Source organism: Colossoma macropomum, unplaced genomic scaffold (assembly GCF_904425465.1).
Source record: "Colossoma macropomum unplaced genomic scaffold, Colossoma_macropomum, whole genome shotgun sequence".
Lineage (NCBI taxonomy): Eukaryota > Metazoa > Chordata > Actinopteri > Characiformes > Serrasalmidae > Colossoma > Colossoma macropomum.
Window position 1 is genome coordinate 758,527 of NW_023494894.1, and position 24,395 is coordinate 782,921.

At 39.3% G+C, this 24,395-nt stretch overlaps 1 protein-coding gene across 1 annotated transcript; it reads left to right on the top strand.

Moving 5' to 3' along the window:
* The first annotated feature begins 1,438 nt into the window (after nucleotides 1-1,438).
* On the top strand, nucleotides 1,439-21,115 carry cavin1b (caveolae associated protein 1b). Its single transcript, XM_036560635.1, has 2 exons — nucleotides 1,439-2,386; nucleotides 18,372-21,115. Exons 1-2 carry the CDS (start codon nucleotides 1,865-1,867, stop codon nucleotides 19,218-19,220), a joined length of 1,371 nt encoding a protein of 456 aa, XP_036416528.1. The 5' UTR covers nucleotides 1,439-1,864; the 3' UTR covers nucleotides 19,221-21,115.
* The last annotated feature ends 3,280 nt before the right edge of the window (nucleotides 21,116-24,395 follow it).

Sequence of the window (24,395 nt, forward strand, 5' to 3'; positions counted from 1 at the left end):
AAGTTACAATTTGAATTGAATTGTGAAGCCTGATTCAGAATGCTAAAGATAGACATTGCAGTGGATCTGATGAAAGTGTAAAGGTGACAGGGGTTGAGGAGAAAAATGTGGCACAGGCCCTGTAATGAGCTGAGTGTATATTTAGAGTCAGCTATGACTACAGGGCAAGAGGTGGCATTCCCACTAACTCTTTCTTATGCTCTCCTTGTCTCTCAGGCCAGAGGTTGCTATTTGGAATGTTAGTGATGTTACTTGTAATGTTTACGACTCACTCTAGAGGTAAATGAAGTGTCAAATACTTAGTAAAATGTATTATTGACCAGACTGTGAAGTAATCACAGCCTGAGTTTCAGATCGACTTGTGACAACCAATGCACATTTTACAAGCAGCTAGTTTAGCAGCTAGAGCAATAGGAATTTTATTCAGTGATGAGAACTATATAGCTCAAGAACTCTCTATCCCTCTTTCTCTTCTCCTTCTTACACAAACACTCTGTATACACTCACTGGCCACTTTATTAGGTACCTTCATGTCACTTCATCTAACTTCAGTCATTTACCATATAGATTCTTTAATATAGCTGCACCTTGTATTTCGTTGTAGTCCATTTATTTCTCTGCATAATTTGTTAGCCTTTCTTTACCCTGTTCACTATTCTCAGCCCAGCAGTAACACTGACTTGTTAGAAAATGTCAGCAACAGTGCTGTGTATGATCCACTCTCTGCAACACCCCCCAAACCCCCCCAACCCCCACCCCCCACACACTAGCATGCCACTACCATGTCAGTGTCACTACAGCACTGAAAATGAGCTACCACCTACTCTGTGATGGTCCTGTTTGGGTCCTAACCCATGAAATTATGTAAAGAAATAGATGGAACATAATCTGTAATTGTAGAACTTCAAAGTGGACCTAATAAATGAACAATGAGTGCATACACAATACATACTTGTTTTTGTACATTGTCAGAACATAGTGTTACACATATGGTTCATACAGTCATATGCAAAAGTTTGAACCCCCTCAGTCAAAATACATAATTTGTTTATTTTCCTAAGTTAACACACCCTCTACATAGATCAAACTTAAATTTACTGCCAATTTTAAGGCATAATTATGGAGTTAAAAAAGCAGGACATTTATGACACATACACACAATTTTCAAACACCCAGCTGTCACTTTCCTATCCTTCTCTCAGTTGCTATTATGCTACATGGAAAAAGTCATTGGGAAAATGGACCTTTTGGGATTTCTTCAACTCCGGAGCAGTGGATCCACATTCCTCCCCTAGCTGTGTCTGTGCCTGCCCACCACTACTGCTCTTTCCACAGCCCCACACTAACTATTCCAAAAATCCCTATATAAGGCTTCCCCCATAGTAGACCACTGGGTGGAGTAATGCTCTCGCATGCACACATATTAAAATGCACGTACAAGAGTGGGAAAGAGAAGGGAAGGGAAGAAAGACAGAGTGAGAGAGAGAAAGGAAGGCAAAGAGAAGGGGAGAGAGAAGGGAGAGACAGAGAGCGAGAGAGAGTGGGAGGGGAAAAAAAGGAAAAGCTGGCAAGCAGCTGATTTGTCAGGAGGGTTTCCCAGAGAGCTCTGCTATTCGTGTCCCAGCACTCATGCTGCACTGAGCCTCGACAGCCGCCTGCCCTCCCTGCACTGGTTACTGTCCAACCTAGAACACGCTCAGAGAAGGAGAGAGCTTGTGTGTGTGCGGTGTATTTTAGACAGAGAGCAAAAAGTGTTCTATCAAGAAGAGGAAAAAGTAAGGTGAAGTTATAGAGTGCACTCAAGAACAGAGATAAAGCCTCTCACTGCTCCATTGTTTCACCTACAGTCTGAAACTCTTTCATCATGGAGGTGCTAGAAGTCCCCAGCCTGCAGCTGGACACTCCTGAGCAGGAGAAGACCCTCACCGAGATTTCTGACGATGAGGTCAATCTGCCACCCTCTGATGATGATGAGGAGGCTGCCACCACCTCGGATGCCAAGTCCAAGGAGGCCGCAGAGAAAGAGCAGGCAGAGGAGGGAGACAAGAGCACTGGCCAGATGAACGGAGTGATGATTTTGTCTCTGCTGGATAAGATCATTGGGACGGTGGACCAGATTCAGCAGACGCAGGCCGGCCTGGAGGCCAGGCAGCAAGAGATGGAACGTTCAGTGACTGGCATCCAGGGCGAGCTTACCAAGCTGACCAAGAGCCACACTACCACGGCCAACTCTGTCAACAAGATGCTGGAGAAGGTGCGCAAAGTCAGCGTGAATGTGAAGACAGTGCGCAGCAACTTGGAGAAGCAGGCTGGCCAGATAAAACGGCTGGAGAGCAACGAGAGCGAACTCCTCAAGAGGAGGAACTTCAAAGTCATGATCTACCAGGTGAAGTAATCTGTGTGTGTATGTGTGTGTGTGCATATGTGTATGTGTGTTTGTTTGTTGTCATACATATTCAAGATAAAAGTGTCATGACTTTATAGGGACCTCCAAAAATGAAGACCAACAAAATTGTTCTGACATTTTTAAAGTGCTTTTTAAGGCCACTACATGTTTCACATTAAAAAACTGATGAGACAAAGCTGTGGTAAGGTTGTTAAGGTTAGGACATTTATGATTATCCTAAAATAATTACTTTTGGCCTACCAATTACTTCTCTCTATAGTATAGGTGCTTACATATACGTAATACATATGAGAAGCATGTATAGCCCACGCACGCAAGCGTGTGTGTGTGTGTGTGTGTGTGTGTGCATTTAATGTCTTTTGGGTGTGGTTCCCAAAAAGATGGGGACTAAAAGTAACAAAGTCATAAATCCATGCACATGTAATCTACATAATCATATAACATTACCATATAAGGTTACGTGTTAATCAGATTATGTGCATGCATAATATGGATCTTTGGATGTGGTTCCTATAAAGGTGAGGGACAAAAGAAGCAATATCTGATTTAGTTATCCATTTAAGCTGATATAATCATATCCAAGTTTGCTTCCTTTCTTGTAGGTTCATGTTTTTAGACACTTTATTGCATTTTAATACCTATTAACAGTGGTTACTGAAAGGTCTGTTGACATGAATGGGATTCTTACCAAAATCAAAAAACATGAAGAACTCTAGATTTTCCTTTTTTCACTATTTACACTTCAGAGAAAGTATCTGGATATGTAACTCCTCGCATATGGAACATTGCTTGTGATTTTCAGATGACCTCCTGCTGCCGATCACGCCTTGTACCACACCCAGTTCAGAAGTAAACCTCAAACTCTATCAGAGAACGGAATATTTCTCGTCATTTCACTCTCTTCTTGTAGAATTTGTCTTATGCAGAGTTACACATTTAGGACCAAGAAACACATGCACACAACAGCCTCCTGACTAAACTTTAAAATACTTCTTAAATACATTCATGTGTGTGTGCAGGGAAGAAAAAATAGCAAGAGAATGAAACAAGGAGAGAGAGAGAGAGAGAGAGAGAGAGAGAGAGAGAAGCAGTTTGTGTCTGAGTAGCAGCTGGTTGGTTGTCTGTAGTTAAGGCTTTTCTGAGTCTGGATGCTGTAATGTGTAATAGCTTGCAGCTTTGCACAGTGGCGCAAGAATATTCAGAGTTTCCACATACTGAGTCAGATGGGGTAGAGGAGCCTGCCTCATGCACGCACACACACGCACTCAAAGTTCAATGACGACATGAAGGGAAACAGCAGAGTTCCAAAACGGGAATAAGTAGAACAGAAACTATTTGTACCCATAATGTAAACTTTGTTGACTTTACTTTAAAAACCATGAAAACTTATTGCCTTGAAAAAAAAGTGTCACTTACCAGGTTCAAGCTTAGGTAACTTTATATATGAGTTATAGTTACTTTCTATTTTTCAGTGATCCACATTTCTAAAGCAAGTAAGATTGACTAAAAGGCCCAATAATTTAATAGTTTCATTTGAGCTGGCAGAACTCTACTTTTTCAAGTTAGATCAATAATCTTGGATTAGTTAGGTTAATTTGAATCGAATTCTCATCCTGTGCACTGTACTAGTATCAATTGAAACAACTCCATTAAAGTAATGAAAATATGTAAAATGCACCCAAATTTAACATTTAGCATGAACATATGCTAAGACCCAAAAATAACATTTTGTGAAGAGAACTAATGAAAAATTACAAAATAAGAGTTAACTAACAGAAACCACTATGGAAACTGAAAAGTGTTCTGGGCAACAGACTTTGTGGTCAGTATGACTTAACCAAATTAATTATACATTATACAAGAAACAGTGTTTCTAAAATCTTACTATTGCATTAGTAAGTTTAACAGATGAGTAAATTAAACCAAATACACACACATACACACACATCTTCTGAAACCGCTTATCTTTGTTCCCGGGGGGGGGATAAATAAGTGCATTGCAGCTCTGGTGAATCTCCCCTTTACCTACACCACATTTAATAACCAAACTGAGTGTCTATAGCTAATGTAAAGCCTTATAAGCAGCTGTAATAAGAAGAAACAATTTCATGAAAAAAAGCTAAAATGGAAAATGGCACTTTTTTCCACTTGACCTCTCCTTCCTCAAAAGTTTTGAACTTTGCAGTAGCGTTGCTGTCACATTTAAGGAAGTCAAATGCCAAACAGTTCAAGGCTGTATCATACATATTTGTGTTATAACTATAGAAATACATTTTGTATTGCAGCAGTTGACCCTTAACATTCTCTATCAGACACAGAGTTACTTGTCCAAATGGCACAAGCGGCTATTTAATCTGTTATTTTTTTCTCTTTTACTTGTTAACCCATTATAGAGTGTGTTACAGAGGTAGAAGCATTTCATATTTCTCTTAGTGTTTGATTGATCTTCCCCATCAAGTTAAACTTATGTGTTCTATCACTTCACACAAGTCGATATGAGATCCATTCTAGAGGAGGGCGATATAGCAAAAATATAATATTGCAATACTTTAAGAAATTTTATAATACATGATATTATATTTCAGACATCTAATCAGTTGGAACAAAGACAAAAGAGCCAGTAGTGCTACATTTTAAAAATACTATCAAAAACTGTGTGCAAAATTATTTCTATTCAATATTCCACATACTGTGTTGCATTAAAGTCAGTTATACAAGACTAATTTTGCTCTCTTTGTAATGAAACATGCAGTTGGTCATTGTTCTACAAGATCTAACTATATGCATAATATGCTCAGAAAAGCATATTGCATTGTATTGTGACATAATTTATCATGATAAAGATATGTTTTGTCTTATTGCCCAGCCTTAATCCATTCATCTACTGAATCACTTGTTCTGACTCTTATTCACCATGGCTATAAAATTTGCTTTGGCTGCCTGCTAATACGTGTCATATGTAGGGAAACATTGTTTCATATATAGCATGTAAAACCAATGAGAGAATAATTGTTCTTAAAAGTCAATAGTGAACAGTGAAAAGTTCCACAATGACAAAAGATTATTTTACTACTTGAAGTTTTGATGTCGTTGTCAAAGACAAATTCCTCTACAGCAGGAACTCTGTGAGTGAGAGAGAGCAACAGACAGAGAGAGTGGGTTCTTGGTAGGGAAAAAGTGTTAAAAGTTTTTGTGTTAAAAGTTACTTTTGCCTTTTGCTCTTTGCTCCTTGCACAGTATTTCATGTACTCATGTACTTTCTGTGTGTGTATGCGTGTGTGTATGTGCAAGGGGGATTCCGATTTTGTGATGAAACCCCTTTATTGCTGGGCGCTTGAAGGAACAGCTACAGTAGCCAGCCACACCCTGGAAACTTCTCTCCTCTTTTCTCCTACACAATGCTAACACTCATTACACATAATGAAAAACTGCGAAAGGAGCAAAGAGCAAACTTAACTTTTAACACAAATAATCAGTTAACACTTGACTCTTTTACTTATTGAGAACACACTGATAGTTCACACACAACCCCCACCCCCACACTTCACACACATAGAGCTTTGTTCTCAGTAGGAACAGGCTAGTTGATCTTCTGCAAAAAGAAGCTGCCGATGCTATAGTAACCACTCACACTGTGTGAGTGTCTAAGACCACACGCATGCAAACACCTATGTTGGTGTACACACCTTGTCAGTTCTCTGGAGTGATAAATTCTGCTAATGCAATCCCAAGGTGATGTGGTTGTGTCACCTACATTTAATCATACATGTCCATGTTCTTAGCTAGACTAGAAGAGAAGAATTTCTTCTTTTTTAGTAATATAATCACTTAAAAACACAAGGAAATCAACTTAAGTCTTTAAGGGGTCATATCCCGCATTTTACTTGTAATCTTTTCTCAGAGGCCCACTTACCATGTTCATTTTTGTTTGACCTTTTACCAACCTCTCTTTATCTCTCAGAATTAAACAGGCAGTTTTTGCTATGGCACCTTTAAAACTGATATATGAAAATGACCTCTGTTCTGATTGGCTTTTCTGTACTGTGCTTCATTCAAAAAGAAACACTCTTTATAACAGCAAAGTGAATAGGTAAAGTTAAGCTGCTGTAGACTGAAAGGCAGGTGTATGTAAATGTGTTGGCTTTCGTGACATCACATAAAACGTTGAGCAGCTGGTTTCCATGTGTAGACTGTGTGGACTGGGGAGTGAAGAATGCATTCTTTACATATTACATGAAACTTGTTTATTTAAAAAATGGGGCCTTTATTTTAACTCTTGATCTGGGTACAATTCCATCGATTTTTCAAAATTTATGCATAACTAAAGCATCAAGACGTCACTCTTACAGATGCAAAATTGTTCACAGTGGTGATGATAGGAACTAGACGTCTGATGTGTTTACTAGCCACTAAAAGCTGCCTCACACACAAAATGGTTACAAATACATTGATGCCTAACACATAATTTTATGATAGTTTTGAGATGAGTGTTCCTTAAAACACATTTACAGCAGATTACATCACGCATGTCACTGTAAGATTATCTGTTTTGTGCACATATATAAAACATGTAGGTTCACTGGTTGTCTCAAAAAGTATAAATAAAATTGTTATATTGTGTTGTAGACATCACAAATTCTTATCCAAGCTGATAAGTTTCTTTACAGTGAACTATTTCAGACCACTCTGAATGACTTAGTTTACATGCTAACAACTGATTTATATTTAGAATGTGAAAAATTGATGAAATAACCCTTTAAATGGGTAGGGTAATGGGTAAATGAGCAACTAGACTTTTGTCAAGTTTTTTGTTATGTTTCAAATTTTTGTCTGTTCAGAGAGATGCATGTATGTAGGGGGGGAGAGAGAGAGAGAGAGAGAGAGAGAGAGAGAGAGAGAGAGAGAGAGAGAGAGAGGGGAGAAGGTATTAGGGTGTGGTTTCTTAATGAAGCACATATTTACCAGGCTGATTCATCCCTCAGGCATTCTCCCTCCTTTTTTCTCTCTCTCTCTTTCTTCCACTACCCTCTCTTTCTCTCTCTGTTCTCCCTTCCACTCCTCCAGGTCTTTTCCCAATCCCATCTATCTCTGATCTCTCTCTCAACTCTCTCTCACATATCCACACATTGTCCCCCCTTGCACTTTGTTAATAATATCCACCCACACCAGCCACTCCCATGTGTATTATCAAATCACTCCAATATTTCACTCACTCCCACTTCATTCATCACTCTTTTATTTCTGCAGATCCAAACATTTTGCCTTCCATTGCTGCCATTATTTATAATCCCAAACATGACCACAAGCTCCTCCTACCCTCTTAACACAGGCTGCTTATGGCGCAGGTCACAGCCAGAGTGCAAAACAAACATGGCTAAAATTTACTTCAGTTAAAAGTAATTGTGTCATCCCCTGGTGTTCCCAAGGCTGAAGCCCAGTCCTTGTTTTAGAGCTACACTCTTAAAATAAATGTGCCAAAAAGTGCTCTTTGGAGTGATGCCATAGAAGAACCACTTTTGGTTTCCTAAAGAACCTTTCAATATATACAATATAAATATTCAAAGAAAGTTTTGCAAATTTTGAGATGTGCCATTGGGAAGAACCATTAAAAAATGTAAGGATTCTACACCAATAAATGCTCAAGTCAAGAACCATTACAGAGCAGAAAGTAGTTGTGTTCAAACCAAGCAGACCATAAAACTATTAGTAGTCAATTAATGAGTTGTGAATTGTTCAGTCTAGCTGTGGTGAAGTAGCTTTACAGCCAGACAGAAAAACGTGACATTGATCTCTCCTTTCAAACACCCAGAATGTATAATATATCTGAGAAATGAGAGGAGATTGTCTTATGTAAGCTGTCTACGGATGGAACATATGAGTTTGCCATTTATACTGGCCCTGGTAAATGGGCTGAGAATTTATGTATTTTATCTGCCTTTTTCAAATTGAACGGCCTTATATGGCAAAGTTACAGAAATACCTCAGTTATCTACGTCATTTAGAAAGATCAGTTTGTCTTACATCTATTTGGCATGTGTTCTACTGAGGTAAGTGCTCTCTCACTGTTGCCGGGAGAGAAAGAGTCCAGTCTATCCTCACATTACGTCAAGCGATTAGCGAGTAACATAGAGTTGAACAAAGGGAAGAGGTAGACATCTGGACTCCCAAATGCTTAATTAACACACACATGCACACACAAACACTTGTGAGAGGGGAAACAGAGATGGCCTGTGGAGACTATAAATAGATTGCATTGCATACTTGTGTGATTGTTCGGGGGAAGAACTTTGGGTCCTGTCTTCCTGTGTGGGTTTTTTTTCTTCGTGTTTGATCCAGGGTTCTCCCTGACTAGCCAAGCCTGAAAGCTCATAAAGCAACAGAGTTTGGAGAAATCCTCACTGCTCTGTTTGGCCTTGGTCCATGGCGCCCTACATGGCTTTATTCGCTCTTGGCACTCGTCGCTGTTTTGCGTTTTTTTTAGCCAGTTTGGGTCATGTAATTCCTCCCAGTTCTTCACAGTTAATCTCTGTGCTTGTCTGAAACACGGAGATGGCTCGGGGCTCTCTGGCCTGCTCCTGCTACAGTGAATGCTTTTGGCATTACTCCTCTCTTTCTTGCTCGCACCTCTCCAACACACATACACATGCGCACACACAACACACACACACACACACACACACACTTTCACACTTTCTTACTTTTGCTCAGTTTTTCCATAATTCTTCCCTTATGCTTGTCTTTGCAGATTTATCATTTATCATAGATCTCTCCAATGTTTATAGTTTCCCTTTCACGTTCAGGCTTGATTTCTCCGATGTTAATATAGTGAATCATAGATCATAGAGAAGATCCTGTTACTGCAGAGGTGTTTTTCAGTCCATTCTATTGCTAGCAGAGTGTTCTTAAGGGTAAAACCAGCATTTTGCTTTTAGTTCAGTTGGTATACTGCCTTAGTAGATGAATTCTTACATATTACAGAAAAATAAACAATAGTAAAAGTTCCTTCTATTGCCCTAATTACTTGTTAGGAGTGGAGGACATGTAAGAGACATCAGAGATGTATCTTTAGCATAAGACATACACAAGTGGACAGAGAGTGCTATAGTGCTATTGCCACCCAAATCAACTCTACAATGGGAGCATTATTACTGTACAACAGAAGTCACCATAAATGTGCTTAAAAAATTAAGTCTTTCTTGAGGAGAACAGTTAATGAGAGTGACTCTGTTGCACTGTAAAAGCAATAATGCTATATAATACTATACTATACTCATATACTATACTATATTCTTTGTTCTGTCACCTTGCATAGTCCTGCCGAAACATTCCTGCATATAGCAGTGAATTCTACTATGTTTTAACTGTCTTTGGTATAGCTGTGCAGATCTGCATGGTTCATTGGACTGTGCCCATTCTGCTCCTTCTGTTTCTATTATACTAATTAACTAGAAAAACATGGGTGGGCAGGTCCATTCCTGGAGGGCTGCGGTCCAGCACAGTTCAGTGATTTTCCTGCTCTAATGCACAGATTCTCTAACAGGTGAGGTGTGTTTGAGCAGAAAACCATAACATAGTACTGAGTAGATTTTTTGGTATGATAGCATGTCACTAGTACTCTGGTATAGTTCTCAATGTAAAGATTTTTCATTAAAACCCTTTTCTTGGACCTGGTCATGTTTAGTGTGGTATCCCACTGTGGGCGGTGCTCTGAGGACATGCTGGCGTTCCACACAGTCATAAATCTCTCTGTAAACACAGCCCTCTCTGCTCTCCCATTGTTATTGGAAAGAATAACTCAACAGCACCATGGCAACAGTGAGTGTGGTTGGAGGCAGAGTTTTAAATCAGGGGGGGTAGGATAGGGTAGATGCCACAGCACTTTGGCAGCATAACAGGTTCCTGTACAGTAATTCTTTTGTAGCATAATGGGTGCTGGATCATGCCCACTTTATGTTTGGTATCTGAAACACCACAAGAAAAGGATTGTCCAAGTACATTACAGTGGCCCCTGAATGTTAAAGACATGCTTTAGTGTTCAGTGCAATGTGACAACACTTATGTTGGATTTCATGTATTGTATTGAAATTATGTAAGTAAGCCCTTTATGTGAACTTCTGCTATTGTATAGGTTTTTTAAAAGCCCTTAACTGGTTCGGTTCTCAGACTCTGTGTGATCATGTACTTTCTTACTGTACCAGGCAGAATCCTATCAGAAAGGAAGAACATGAATCACCTAATTCAGTGCCTGAATTTAAAGTGAATCATAAAGAATCCTCAAGCACACAGCTGTCACCAATTGTCTTCATGGTCACCATGGATACATCTGTTGTCCTATTGCTACGGGTTTGAATGTTTGTGGATAGCAGCAAGGAAAGATCAGCTTCTAAGGCTGAATCCCAGTAACAACCATTTGATTCATCAAACCCTATTCCCTGCAGGCAGAGATAGCATGCCATCACTTTATATAGTAATCTTTCCCACTCTGGTATTTTCTCCTTTAGAGACTATGTTGTCCACTCTTTCTAACTCATCCTTTTTGCTCTGTTCTGTGCGTTTGTGTGTGTGTGTGTGTGTGTGTGTGTGTTTGTAACCAGTCTCTGTTTACTGTCTGTATAGCCTACGTACTTTTATCTGTGGTTGTCAGGCATGCTTAATTGAATGAAAGTCTTCTGGATCCTGTGGTCAGATGGTTATCAGGCCAGCTTTAACAGTGACTAACAGTAATCTCTCTCCAGAAAAAATGTCATAACTGTTTTTCAAAGAGCTCATTCTCCTGTTTCGCATCATGGGACTGCCTCTCTCTCTCCTCAGCCCTCCCAAATTTTTCCTGTTTGTTTATAAGAGGCTTAAAAAAGATATTTGCCTTTCCTGAAATGACTTTAGGAGAAAAGAGCTGTTTTTGTTTGTGAGTGGGTGTGTTGCTGCATGTGGACACACTGATCATCTGAGGTTGTTCAAAACAAATTATAAAAGCATAGAATATGCAGAATCTCCATCTCCCTCTATCTTTTCTTCTCTTTCCCTCTCTCACTCACTTTTTCCTCTCTTTTTCTCACATTCCCTCTCTCTATACATCTCTATACGTTTTCCTGTCTGTCTCTCTGTCTCGCTCTGTCCCTTATCTCTTTCTCTTCTCTTTTCCACACTCTGTCTTTCCTCCTCTATTTCTATCCCTCTCCCTCTTTTCCTATTATTTCTCTGTCTGAGTCTCTGTCTCCCTCTCTCTCTCTCTCTATCTCTGTCCCTCTTTCTCTCTCTCCCTTCATTTCCTGACTCATATTTTCTTTTCCTGGGATGATCAGGTGATGTAACATGTAAAGAGGATTCCCTGCTACATAGTGTACCAAATGCTATATACCCGGGAAACCCCCTCCACCCACTGTGCTTCCTCTCCTCTGGCTGTGAGGTCATCCTGTGGGTGGGGCTTTGTGGCTGGGACAGTGTGGCTCCTAAGGAGGAGGGATTCCCCTGTTGTCATGGCAACATAGTTGGTTGCAGTCAAACAGATGTAAAAGAACTCTTCACATGTGGCTAAAGAGAGGGGGCTCTGTTAGTAAGTGGAAACCTTCCACTGTCCACACACACATGCGTGCATACACACACACATACACACAGCTAAAAAGCCACCTACACCTCTCTTCATTTTTCTATGGGCACAGCTGAGAAAGAAGGTCTGATGTCATATATATTTTACTATTTATTTTAATGAATCGCGTTTTAGAAAAAACATGTGACAAAATTATCAAAGACTTTTGATTTGTATGATTTGCTAATAGCATTTCACTGCAGGGTAGTGCTTCTTAGCCTGACAAATACTGAGGGTGAAAGAGAGGGAGGGGTAGGGGTAGATAAACGAGAGAATGTTTCTGCTGACTGGTAGCCCTTAAGCCAGCTGAACTCAGCATATGATTGTACACACATACTGGCACAATTATTGCTTTATAAACTCCCATATACAGTACAAACTCTCAAATGACACATAGACACTATTGGAACCATTTTTTCAGATGTATATAGTCACAAATCATGCCAACCTAACCCACCCTCGCCCCCTCGCTTTCTTTCTGTTCTGCCTCATGGAAAAGTAAAGTTGTCTGCTCTGTTTATCTTACAGTTACTCTGCTCTCTCCAGGCAACACAGTGTGTGTGTGTGTGTGTGTGTGTGTGTGTGTGTATAAATATGTGTATAAATATGTGTGCATTTTTGCATGAGAGCATTTGTGTAGGACATGTCAAGAAGAGAACATTTAAAAAAGAGGTTACGTGACCATGAGGCCCATAGTATGTCAGGTACTAGGCTGTGGACATGGACTTCACGACTGATAAAGTGAAAGAGAAAAGAGACCTGATACTATCTTTTCTCACTGTAGAGTAAAGAGATAGAGCTGTGAGTTCATCAGGGAGTTTCAGCATGGTTATGATCCATAGCAAAAAGGCCCGAATGGGCTTGAATCAGGTCTATCATAGCAGCGTTATAGTAAACACTTTATTTAATATAAATCATTAAACCTCAACCCCATGGGGGCTCCCGAGTGGCGCAACCGTCTAAGTGTTGGCCCTATCACCAGGAGATCGCGAGCTCGATCCCTGGTGATGCTACAGCCATCCGTAGCCGGGAGTCCAAGAGAGCACAATTGGCCTCGCTCTCTCGGTGGGTACGATGGCTCTCCTTCTCCCCCCATCACTCAACGCGATGCTAGTCAGCGCAGGCGTCTGTTAGCTGACGTAACAGATCTGGCGGTTGGCGCTTTCCTCCGAGCGCGTTCAGCTGTCCAATGACGTTGCGTGAGCGGCAGTTCGAAAAGAAGCGGTGGCTGGCCTCACAGGTCTCGGAGGAAGCCTGTGTTAGCCTTCACCCTCCTAGCGTTGATAGCATCGTGTGATTGGGGGAGTCCTAACTAGAGGGTGGAATTGGAGACGATTAAATTGGGGAGAAAATCGGGTAAAAATACAAAACAAAACAAAAAAAAAACCTCAACCCCATTTATTTAATTTCCAGTTAAATCAGCTATTGTGTACAATTTATTTATTTCTCAGCACCAGAAAAAAAAAAAACATATACACTGAAGTCTCAACAACTAGATATAATGCTTTTCAGTATTTACCATTTGCCTTTATTTCAGCTTCCATTCTTTTCAAAATACTTGCTTTCAGTTATTCAAAGATATCTGCTGTGATATTTTTCCACACCTCCAAAGTTGAGTCTTAGAAGCTGGTTTTCTACTTTTCAGAATCCAAGTAATCCCAAACACATTCGATGTTGAGATTTGTCCAGGCCATTGTTCTGAGAAGACCAGCAGTTTCTTTGTGTGATTTTTTTCTCAGTAAAAGCTACTTGACAGCTACACATCAGACCCATAGTACTAAGTTTTGGAAACTCCTTTTATTCTTCAATTATTTTCCTTTGACTTTCTCCTTCCTTACGCAAGTGGGTTATCTTCTATGTAATCTCCTCATACATTTTACACCCACCATTAAACCTAACATTAACAATTTTCTGATATAAAATCTTCATTACTAATCACTATGTTAGGCCAGTTGTGTATGCAGCTAATAGAGATTGTACTACAAGCTCACAGCCAAATGGAGTAATTTTTGGAGTTACTTCAAGAAAAGGGATGAACTGAAAAAGGCATGGAGAAATTAGTTTTGTTGATTTGACAATTAAATCAAGAATTAAATTTCAGCTTAGATAACATAATAAAATTCAAGACTTACACTATATAGACAAAAATATTATTATTATAATATTATTGAGTTCAGGTGTTTCAGCCACATCCATTGCTAACAGGTGGATAAAATTAAGTACATAGCCTTGGCAGTAAAATGGGTCATATGGATCAGCTCAGTAACTTTAAACATGGCACTGTCATAGGATGCCACCTCTGCCACAAGTCAGTTTGTGAAATTTCTGTCCTGCTAGATCTGCCCCTGACAACTATAAGTGCTATTATGGTGAAATGGAAGCACCTAAGAGCAACAACAGCTTAGACACGAGGCGGTAGACCATGCAAACTCACAGAGTGGACCCAGTGAGTGCTGAAGTGCACAGTGCCTAACCAGTGCACAAAGCAAGGTCCATAAAGGCATGGCTGGGTGAGTTTGGTGTGGAAGAACTTGACTAGCCTGCACAGAGCCCTGCCCTCAACCCCATTAAACACCTTTGGGATAAACTAGAACAGAGATTGCAAGCCAGTCCCTATCATCCAACTTCAGTGTCTGACTTCACAAATGTTGGAGAATGCTTGCCAGAAGAATGTAAGTTGTTATAGCTACAGGGGGAACAAACTCCATATAATTGCCTATGGATTTAGAATGAGATGTCATGAAAGCCCCTGTGGGTGCAATGTGTCCCAATATTTTTGTCCATATAGTATGTTTTCACTGTGGTCCTAGTGCGAGTGGAAGAATAAACTGCTCACTCTAATGTAATATTACACTATGTTGAATGTGCATGTGTTTTTCTTGGTTGTCTGTGCACATGTGATATAAATAATTTGAATAATTTAGTTTTAGTAAATGTATGCACATTGTCAGTAGTGCATAAACAAAATATTCCTAGCTGTCAGCGTTGGTATCTTTGTTGCTGGCAGTGGCATGGCTGTATAAGATGAATTACATATCAGAGTTTGATTAATTTTATAAGGCAGACATTATACAGTCCTATAGTCAGTTCAGTCAAATTTGAGGCTGAGCAAGTTCAAGCCTTCATGCTGGGAGTCACCTTTGCCTGGGAAACTCTCTCTCTCTCTTACACACACACACACACACACACACACACACACACACACACGCAGACACAGTCATACACACACACAACTAGTTTCCAAGTGTGTGACCCTTCCTGTCTGTGGAACAGAACAATGAGACATTAATGAGAGGGGCGGGTCTTTGACTTCTGGCTGGATGAGGTGATTGCCTGACTTCCTGTTACATGTTTTCCATGTTCCTGTCCTTCCATTCCAGTATCTTTAAAAGAATGCTGTTTACATAGAAACAATTTAACCTGATCCTACACTGATGATCATACCATAAGGTCAGGCTTATGGAAATGTCTTTACTGTGCTTTGAATTTATCTGCTGCTTCAATCTAATTTCTCCTTCCAAAACTTTATCTTAGTGTTGACATTTATAATCAGGGGAGACAATGGGATTAAGCAAATTAATGAAAGATAGTTATTCTCTCAGCACAGCAGTGACCGACATGATAGTGGCATGTTAGTATGCAGAGTTATGAATATATGAGGTAAATTTTTTTTAGCTGTGTACTTGCATATTGCTGCTGTTGGAACAAAACCTTCTTTCTCCATTTGTTTTATTTTTCTCAATGTTTTGTTTTTCTTTCTACAAACATATATAGACATGGTGATCACACTATTACAGTACTGTGCAAAAGTCAGAGACCACCATTCATTTATTTAATTTCCCATCAAAATAACGATTTATTTATAATTTATTATTTATTTATTTATTATTTATAATAATTTATAATTTTTAGGATATATTTCTGAGGAGCTTAGACATAAGCTAATCCATTTGTGTAAAGAAGGGCAAAAACAGAGGAAAATAAGTTCAAAAAACTGTGCAAGACCTGGTAGACCACCAAAATTGTTGCATCAGATAAACAGGATTTGAAACTTCCATCTTTGAGAGATCTGAAAAACGCCACCCACTGCAAACAGACAGCTCAATACTATGCATCTAAGAGGATCTACAGCTGTCAATTTGACTGGGGTTGCTTGGATTGTACGAAGCAGATATCCCTGCAGATTTCTTTGAAAACCTGAAAGTAAGTCTTTTGAAAAGAATACAAGCTGTAATAAAAGCAAAGGATGGGCATGCAAAATATATTACAAAAAAATAATATTATATTTAGTTGTTCTGGCAACTATGTAATCTTCTGTTAAGTATGTGTTTTGCCATTTTTTTCCTGATGCACAGTACGGTACAAAAGAGTAGATAGGTTAGGTTAGATATGATTTGTTAATTATTTGCATCTCAAATATTTTTTCATGCGAACTTCATAGAATGCCTTGTGGAAGAGCAAAGTTTTAGTAAAATTCAGTTTTTGAATATCAGCACAACCTGCAGAAATAGATGTGCTGAAGGTGTTTTCTTGATGTCTTACACACACACACACACACACACACACACACACTCACACACACACGCACACACACACAAACACAGGCCCCTCAGTCCTGCATCTCAAGGTTGAGTCCTGGCTTTGAGACTTTTTTTGGTTGTGGAGTGGGAAACAGATGAATTTCCACCCATATAAAAGCACCTTTAATGCTGCTGAATGACTGCAGAGCAATTCCCTCGATCAAGGTCCTCCAAGACACACATCTCTTTTTCATCACCTCTTTTAGAACACAGCAGAGGACAATTAAAAAAAGACAATGAGCATTTGTTTTCTACTTTGGAGACAGTGTGTTTGTGAAGCCAGTGCATCACACTGGTGGAAAAAACGCCTCTTTCACTAATAGGCCAGAGCTTTGTGTTGTGTACAGGAACCAGAGGCTTCCGTGAATGGAATGCAGAGAATGAGAGTAGAGAGAAGGCCTGGGTGGGACAGAGGTGGGAAGGGAAGGGCAGGGAAAAAATGGAGAAAAGGACAACAAAAGAGACAGAGCTCCTCTAGAACTTAAGCACCACTCCAGCTGTGTGTCCATGCCCTGCACCCTTGGAGGTGGTGACAGTATGTGTGTGACTGAGTGTACATGTGTGTGGTAGATCACTATCATTTGCAGTGCCTTGAACAATAGGACCAATAGGAGGAGTAAATAGAGACAGGATATTGATAGTTTTGGCACTCTTACAGGCTTGGCAAAGGAAGAAAATACATTTTTCTCTGCCCTTAAGGAAGAGACATGACAGTGGAAAAATAAATGATGGGATGAAAAAAAAATGGAAAAAAAGAGGGAGGGAGGGTGGAGGGTGATAAGGCATACTTGAGAATGATCATCCCAGCTGGTAGAAGTACTTTTCCAGCAAAAGAGGCAACTGTGTGAACACACACTAAATGCTCATACCTTTCCATATTTGTTTAGACTTGACTTGACCGGCTATGCTCTGGGACTTTTCAGTGGCAGTGTATGTATCTTAGCCAGGAGTTATGAGCTTCAAGCTCCTTACAGAGCCATGAGCCATAAAAAGATTGAAACTGACTCTACCTTTGTTTTAGGGTTGCTTGATATAAACAAAATACTATATTGCTATATATTGTGATTGCAATATCTTCTGATACATCACAAACATATTAGTGTAGGTTTGCTGTGACATGATTAAATATTGCCTTGCTTTCTTTTGATAAACAATTATTTATGTTTGTTAGATGATGTGAATGGTTTGCTTCATTAAAAGGGTATTTCAGCCTAAAACTAGCATTTGTTACATTGTTGTTTTACATAATATTATGTAGTGCAACACTGCTAATAAATACAGAAATTATGTTTCCTAGTGGTAATATTCTGGTGTCTTTCTGCATTAGCCAGCTCACTTAGGGGGCACAGCCCACTCTTATGTATCTACACCAAAGCATTTGTAGTTCCTTCCATCTTGAAGATACATTATCTGAGGGTTTTTTTTGAGTTGTTAAGCAGAAAAACTCTCTTACTTTCGGGTCTGATGTTCCACCACTGTAAGAGACAAGTAGGTGTGTTTACAACAGAGGTAGTAATGGCTAAATATTTCATTTTGGCTTTTGCTTGGGTGGCATTTTATTGACGTGTAATGCTTAGTGTATATACAACTTTTCTTTTTAGTTACCAAGATTAAGGCTAGGTGTAAGCATGGCAATATTAAATTACAGTAGTACATAGGTCAAAGACTGACCCCAATAAAGACAGTGTGTATGTGAAGTGTGTGTAACTGTGTCAATATGTGTGTGGGGAAATATAATACAAGAGACTGTATATCTGCCTGTAGAATCCCCAATAAATAACTCTCTGTCCCTATACAGGATGAGGTGAAACTTCCCTCCAAAGTCACAGTGGCCAAGTCCATGAAAGTGGCCCAGCCAGCTGAGGGTGAAGGTGAGTTGGAGCTCAAAGCGGCTGTGGAGGAAGGTGGAGAGGATGGAGGAGAGAAGGCTCACGTGGACCTGTCCTCTGATGAAGAAGAGGTGGAGATTGAGGAGACCATCGAAGAGACTCGAGCAGAACGCATCAAACGCAGCAGTCTGCAACGTGTCCAGAACATCAAAACGGTCTTCTCAAAGGAAAAGATGGAGAAGACCAAACAGAAGACAAAAGAAAACTTGGAGAAAACCAAGCAGAAGACCAAAGAGAACCTGGAGAAGACTCGTATGAAGACCAAAGAAAACTTGGAAAAGACCAAGCAGAAGACCAAGGAGAACTTGGAGAAGACTAGGCAGAAGACACGGGAGAATCTGGAAAAGACGCGGCACAACATTGAGAAGAAAATGGGCAAGCTCAGCACCCGCATGTCTGTCAATCCAGAGCGCAAAGAGAAGCTGAAAAGTTCACAGAAGAAGATGGTGAAGTCTTTCACGCCTGATCACACCATTTACGCTCGGTCCAAGACCGCTGTGTACAAGGTCCCACCTTTCACCTTCCATGTGAAAAAGATCCGTGAAGGGGAGGTGGAGATCCAGGGCACAGAAATGGTGGAAGTAGGTGGGGAGACAGAGGAGGTAGAGAATGGAGTGATGGAGGGAGGAGAGGAAGAAGAGATGGAGCTGGAGGGAGGAGAGGCAGGGGAGAGGGAGGACAGCCCTGAGTTGCTAGAGGCAGTGGAAGATTCTGAGTTAGTGCTTGAGGAACAGGATCATGAGAGAGATAGTGACTAGACAGAGCTTTGTGTGTGTTTCAATGTATGTGTGTGTCTGTGTGTGTGTGTGTGTGTGTGTGTGTGTGTGTGTGTGTTTGGGAATGTAATGTGCAGAAATTGGGAGTATACTTTACGCTGCGGCTGCAGATGTTGGAAGTTGTTGGGAAAAGTATGTGAGGGTGTATGAATGCATGTTTGTGGGAGTGTATGTGCTCTTGTGTCTGTGTCCATTTAATTTCAAAAATGACGTCACATTATGGTGTAAGGAATGGTCATTAAAATGGTGGGCCTACTTACTAGTCGAAGTAAACTGATCGCTCAGTTAAGTTGATTTTCCGTGGGGGTTTGGGGTGAGGATTCTACCCCTTAGAAAGGGGTTCTGACCATTTAAATACCAGTAAGTGTTGACATGAAATCATTGTCACAACTTGACAGCAAGGCAAATAAGACAGAAGGATTATGAAAATTGTCAGATATTGAGAATCCTGAAAAATTGAAAAAAGCACTCAGACTTATGCTTCTATGGAATTATAACATCTTTCTTGTTTTCTTTGCTTTTTTAATTAATGTACTACTATTACATCTACACCTAGAGCTATTCTAGTCAACAAACTCAATTTTACTTACGGGATGCAGGGAAGAGAGGAAACATAAAGCAAAATACAAAAACAAGCATCTGGAACATTGCTTCTGAGTCGTATTTTTATATATCTTATTCTTAGAGTTGTACGTGGAAAATTTCCTTTCTTTAAGATGCACAGTTATTATTTTCTGTTGTTACACTGAAGTTTGAGCATTTTGTTTAATGTTTTTGTTTCATTTTTATTAAGGATCGTCCAGATTGATCTTAAACCAGTAAACAGCCTCACATGAGTATCAGAGGCCCAATATGGAATTGCTGCAGTTGGCTGGCACCTTTCTGCTACTGCAAGAAGACAGGCTCACATGTTCTCATTAAGTAAACTCCGAGTTAGTCCTGGTTTGATCCCTTAGGACTATGACAGGGGCACCATACCTTACATACAGCACTTAGCTGAAAAACTAAAACTAAAGCTAGGTAATCAAATCAAGATTAATCAATTTCACAGCAATGTTTAGGCAAGTGAACGCCATTAGTTTTTCCATTGCTGCAGAGTGCAACAGCATTCAATCAATTTATGTCTAATGTAGTTATACAAAACCAAAGTGCTCTCTAGTGGCCAAATCTGGTAGTGACACATCAAGCTAATGCAAACTGAGGAACAGGTGGAATGAACCCTGTGTGTATAGGAGTGACTTCTACCGAAACATGCCAGCAGCATCTATAGATTAAGAGCACAGAACACATATTATTACACACTTACATATTTTTAATCAGCGGAACATATACAAGCAGTTATATAGCAATCAAGAACAAACTCATGTCAATTAATACAATGTGTGTATTTCTTTGTATTCAAATGTAAATACAGTTCAAATGTGAATCAATGCCAATATACTACAGAATCTCAGTCCATGTCCTATGGAATTCTTGCACTGCACAGTTTTGTGTTACCCCTACCTAACTAATTACTGAACTTTCTACAAGCTAAATTGGGTGTGTTATCATACAGCAAACACAACAATGTGCAGTGCATAGTGTGCCTAGGACTGAGAGCCACTGCATTCCACAAAATGTTTGTAGTCTTCTCTGAAAGCATCAGCAAGCTGCCTTTACTTTATATTGCTTTCACTGGTCAGATGTCACTGAATTGATAACTGTTCATCACATCTTGTATTGTTTGCCAGATTCCATATTTACGCATTTTAGACTTTTGTCTTATTTTATTCTATATATATTATTGCTTATGCAACTGTTGATGTATATGGAGTCTATCTCTTGTAATGTCACCCTGCCTACTAATTTGTTAATAAAAGCAGTCTTATTCACGTAAAGTATTGTTTTATTTCTGTGATCAGAGTTTACAAAATCATATAGAGGCAATATTTCAGTAGTTATTCATCAGAGACTGGCTAATTCAGTATTCTTCTATCATTTGTAAGTAAATGTTGAATTCAACACTACAAATTTGACTTCACAGTATGTTTCCTACTGCCTGCACATCTCTTGTATGAGTGATACAGACTACACACTAAAGAGACTAAATAAAGAGACTGCATATTGTTTGTGCAGTGAGTTCTTTCTACCTTTTCCAGTTAAATCTGGTTCAAGCAAGCTAAATTCAAGCTAAAAGCACACATTCATTACATGGGCAGCTTGGACAGAGACACAGAAACACGCAGAATTATTTTAATGTTCCAGTTGTGTGCCACTTTTATTTGTTTTGAATGTGCATGTAAGATTAATACTGCTGTTCAGGTCAGAGAGAGAGAGAGTGAGAGAGAGAGAGAGAGAGAGAGAGAGAGAGAGACAGAGAGAGAGACAGAGAGAGAGATTTGAAATTAGATTTCCATCACATTAGCTTAGTGTGGGATATTTTTAGGGCTAAATGTGGATGAAAATTGCAACCTCTCCACAGCCATTTTACTCTCTCAAAGGATCAGCTCAAACACAGAGCTTCATTAACCATCACTGGATTGAAACAAATAATTTTTATATGACCAATCCCTTCATTTAGGCTAACCAACAAATCTGCAGGCTTTGAGCCAGTTTGTGTACGTTACTTCTCAAGCAATGTTTTTATGCTATATTTTCTTTATTGTAGTTTACTATTTTATATGTTAGCTACATTAAAACACCTACCCATGAAATACCCAAATCTGGTTTCTGAATTCTCAGCGCATCTTAGCCATTGCATGGATTTGTTAAATTTACCAAAAAAGAGGACAAGGTTATCAATCTCTGATATAAAATCATATAAAATGTGTTGTTTATTTGCTCATATACATGTGTTATATTGATATGGATTTAAAGTGCATTTTGTAGACTTTCAAGAGTAAACAAAAATATGGATTGAGTGTTTGTAGACTTTGTGATTCTGTTGACTATTACCTGTTTATATTATGTGAAAGCTCAGTTGATTTTGGATTGATGGCAAAGGGAGAAGGAAGTTGGAGTGAGATTGAAAAAACAGGTCAGCAGTTAAAAAAAATGAATCATATTAGGCTAAATATCAAATCATACTAAATACTAGACATTATATTACTGTACAATATGAGCATAGTACAGTAGTATAATTGTGGTCAGTAGTGCTGAGTGGACAAGCTTTCCTCTGTATTTTTCTCCCTCTCTCACTCTTTCTTTCAGCACAAAAAACACTGGGGTTCAATGGAGCCTGAAGACTCCTTACAATGAGACTGCACCCTCACCCTGCACCCTGAGTCGCAACTCCCTGGGTTTTGCAATTTTTCATCTGTTTCTTCATTTTTAATAAACAAAACATTCAGCTTCCCAATGGTGTGGTCTTTGTGAAAAGTGCAAATGTAGTGTCACAGTTTTTTTGTTTTGTTTTAATCTTTAATAACGGTAAGTAACTTCGTAATTGCTCCTTGAGCCAACGTTTTTTTTCTCCTCTTCGTGTCAGTGGGGAAACCGTTCATTCTTACTCCTTTTTCAGAGCGATTAGAGCATTCCCATGCAACAGAGCAAACCATGATGGAAACTATATGCAAGGACAACACTGAGAAAAGGGTACAGACAAACTGCTTGACATGCTATTCATGTTTGAGTTTATTGGAGCTTTATTTAATAAATTCATTGCAGTAAATAAGTGCATAGTAAAAAGACAATGTCCCCTTTTTAATAGCAGATGTTTGCACATGCAATCCAAAAAGAAATTCCTTTGGCTCCTTCTCCTTCTGTGCTATCTGAAAGTCATAAAGTGTACGTAAGTCATCAAGTCATTAAGATTATTTAGACCCTCAGTTACCCTGAGATTACTGAAACCACCATGAATTAATGTTAAAAATTAATCTGATCTGAATTTTGAAACATTTCTTCTAAATATATCTAGGACATGATTGCTCTTAAATACCATACAAGTTTAAGAACATAATAATTATAATACTAAAAAATGTAAAGGAATAAACTTCCTGGAACTATCTGACGTCTACGTGAATCACATGACCATCAAGCATGTTGAACTTCCGTTGATGCGACTCTCTCTCTATATGACTCTGGCAGTGGACTAGCAGTGTCCGCTAAAGGGCTAACTAGGCAGCTGTTTAAATCAGCTGCTGCGTCCAGAAACTTATGCTACTGCCCCGTCCTCCCCTTCCCATGCTACTGCTCCTCTTCTACCCTGAGGAATCAAGAAGATGAGAGGAGCAGGAGGAACGGAGAGAACAAGCAGAAATCGGGGAAATGGGAAAGCTGTCTCTTTAGACATCATTTTAAATTTGATGTCGAGTATTAAACAGTTTAAACAGTTAAAAACAAAAAGTTAAAATAGTTTCTAATCACTTGCCCAGAACTTTCCTTTAATTTTAAAAAGAAGAAGGATGTATTTCACTAAAAAAGCAAAGAAACTTACCGGTATGTTTCCTTTTTTCTACAGCAAACGTGTGCGGAGCAGATCATTGGCTGTTCGTGCTCACTAATGTCATGAATTACTTGAGGTGCCATTTTAAATTTCTATAACTTGAGTTCAAAAGCGCTTAAAAATATAACAGCGATGTTAAATGTTTTATGCTGTTCTGTGTTCCGCAAATGAATGTATTCTTTTACATTAAAAATGTTTAAGCATTTATAAACTATGATTTTGCTCAAATGCTTCATCTTAACCCATTCATTTTGGACTCACTTTGGAGTGCCCTCTAGCGTTTGAGAAACCCAGAAGACTTACAGAGTGGTAATTCTCCTCTCCACAAGCTCTCTGTCTCAGTCTCACATCACTATCCTGATTTCACTTCCCTTGGTTTCCGGTCATGATTTTTGCTATATTATTGGATGAATCATACATATCACAGGCGTCAATCAACAACTCTGGAAGGAACCTCGAAAGGCATTGGTAGATATGTATGTGCCTGACTTTTTGTGAACTTGAAAATACTCGTAAACAAATGCAACAAAGCTAGCACATATAAATTTAGTGAAGCTTTACAATTAACTGTTATGGCTTGCATGATCAAGCTGTTTTGTCAGTCTTTTCTTGTTTCTACCCACAGAGTACCTCAGAGTACATATTGGAATCGGCTTCCAGTCTCAGTACGCCAGTTTACAGAATGTGCTGCTCCAAATCACTGTCTTCACATTAATACAGTGAACTAACAGTAC

Bases quoted from the DNA above. Each gene is read 5' to 3' on its own strand.
- cavin1b (XM_036560635.1), top strand. From the start codon at position 1,865: ATGGAGGTGCTAGAAGTCCCCAGCCTGCAGCTGGACACTCCTGAGCAG. The intron at 2,387-18,371 runs GTGAAGTAATCT...GTCCCTATACAG, and splicing joins TCAAAGTCATGATCTACCAG to GATGAGGTGAAACTTCCCTC.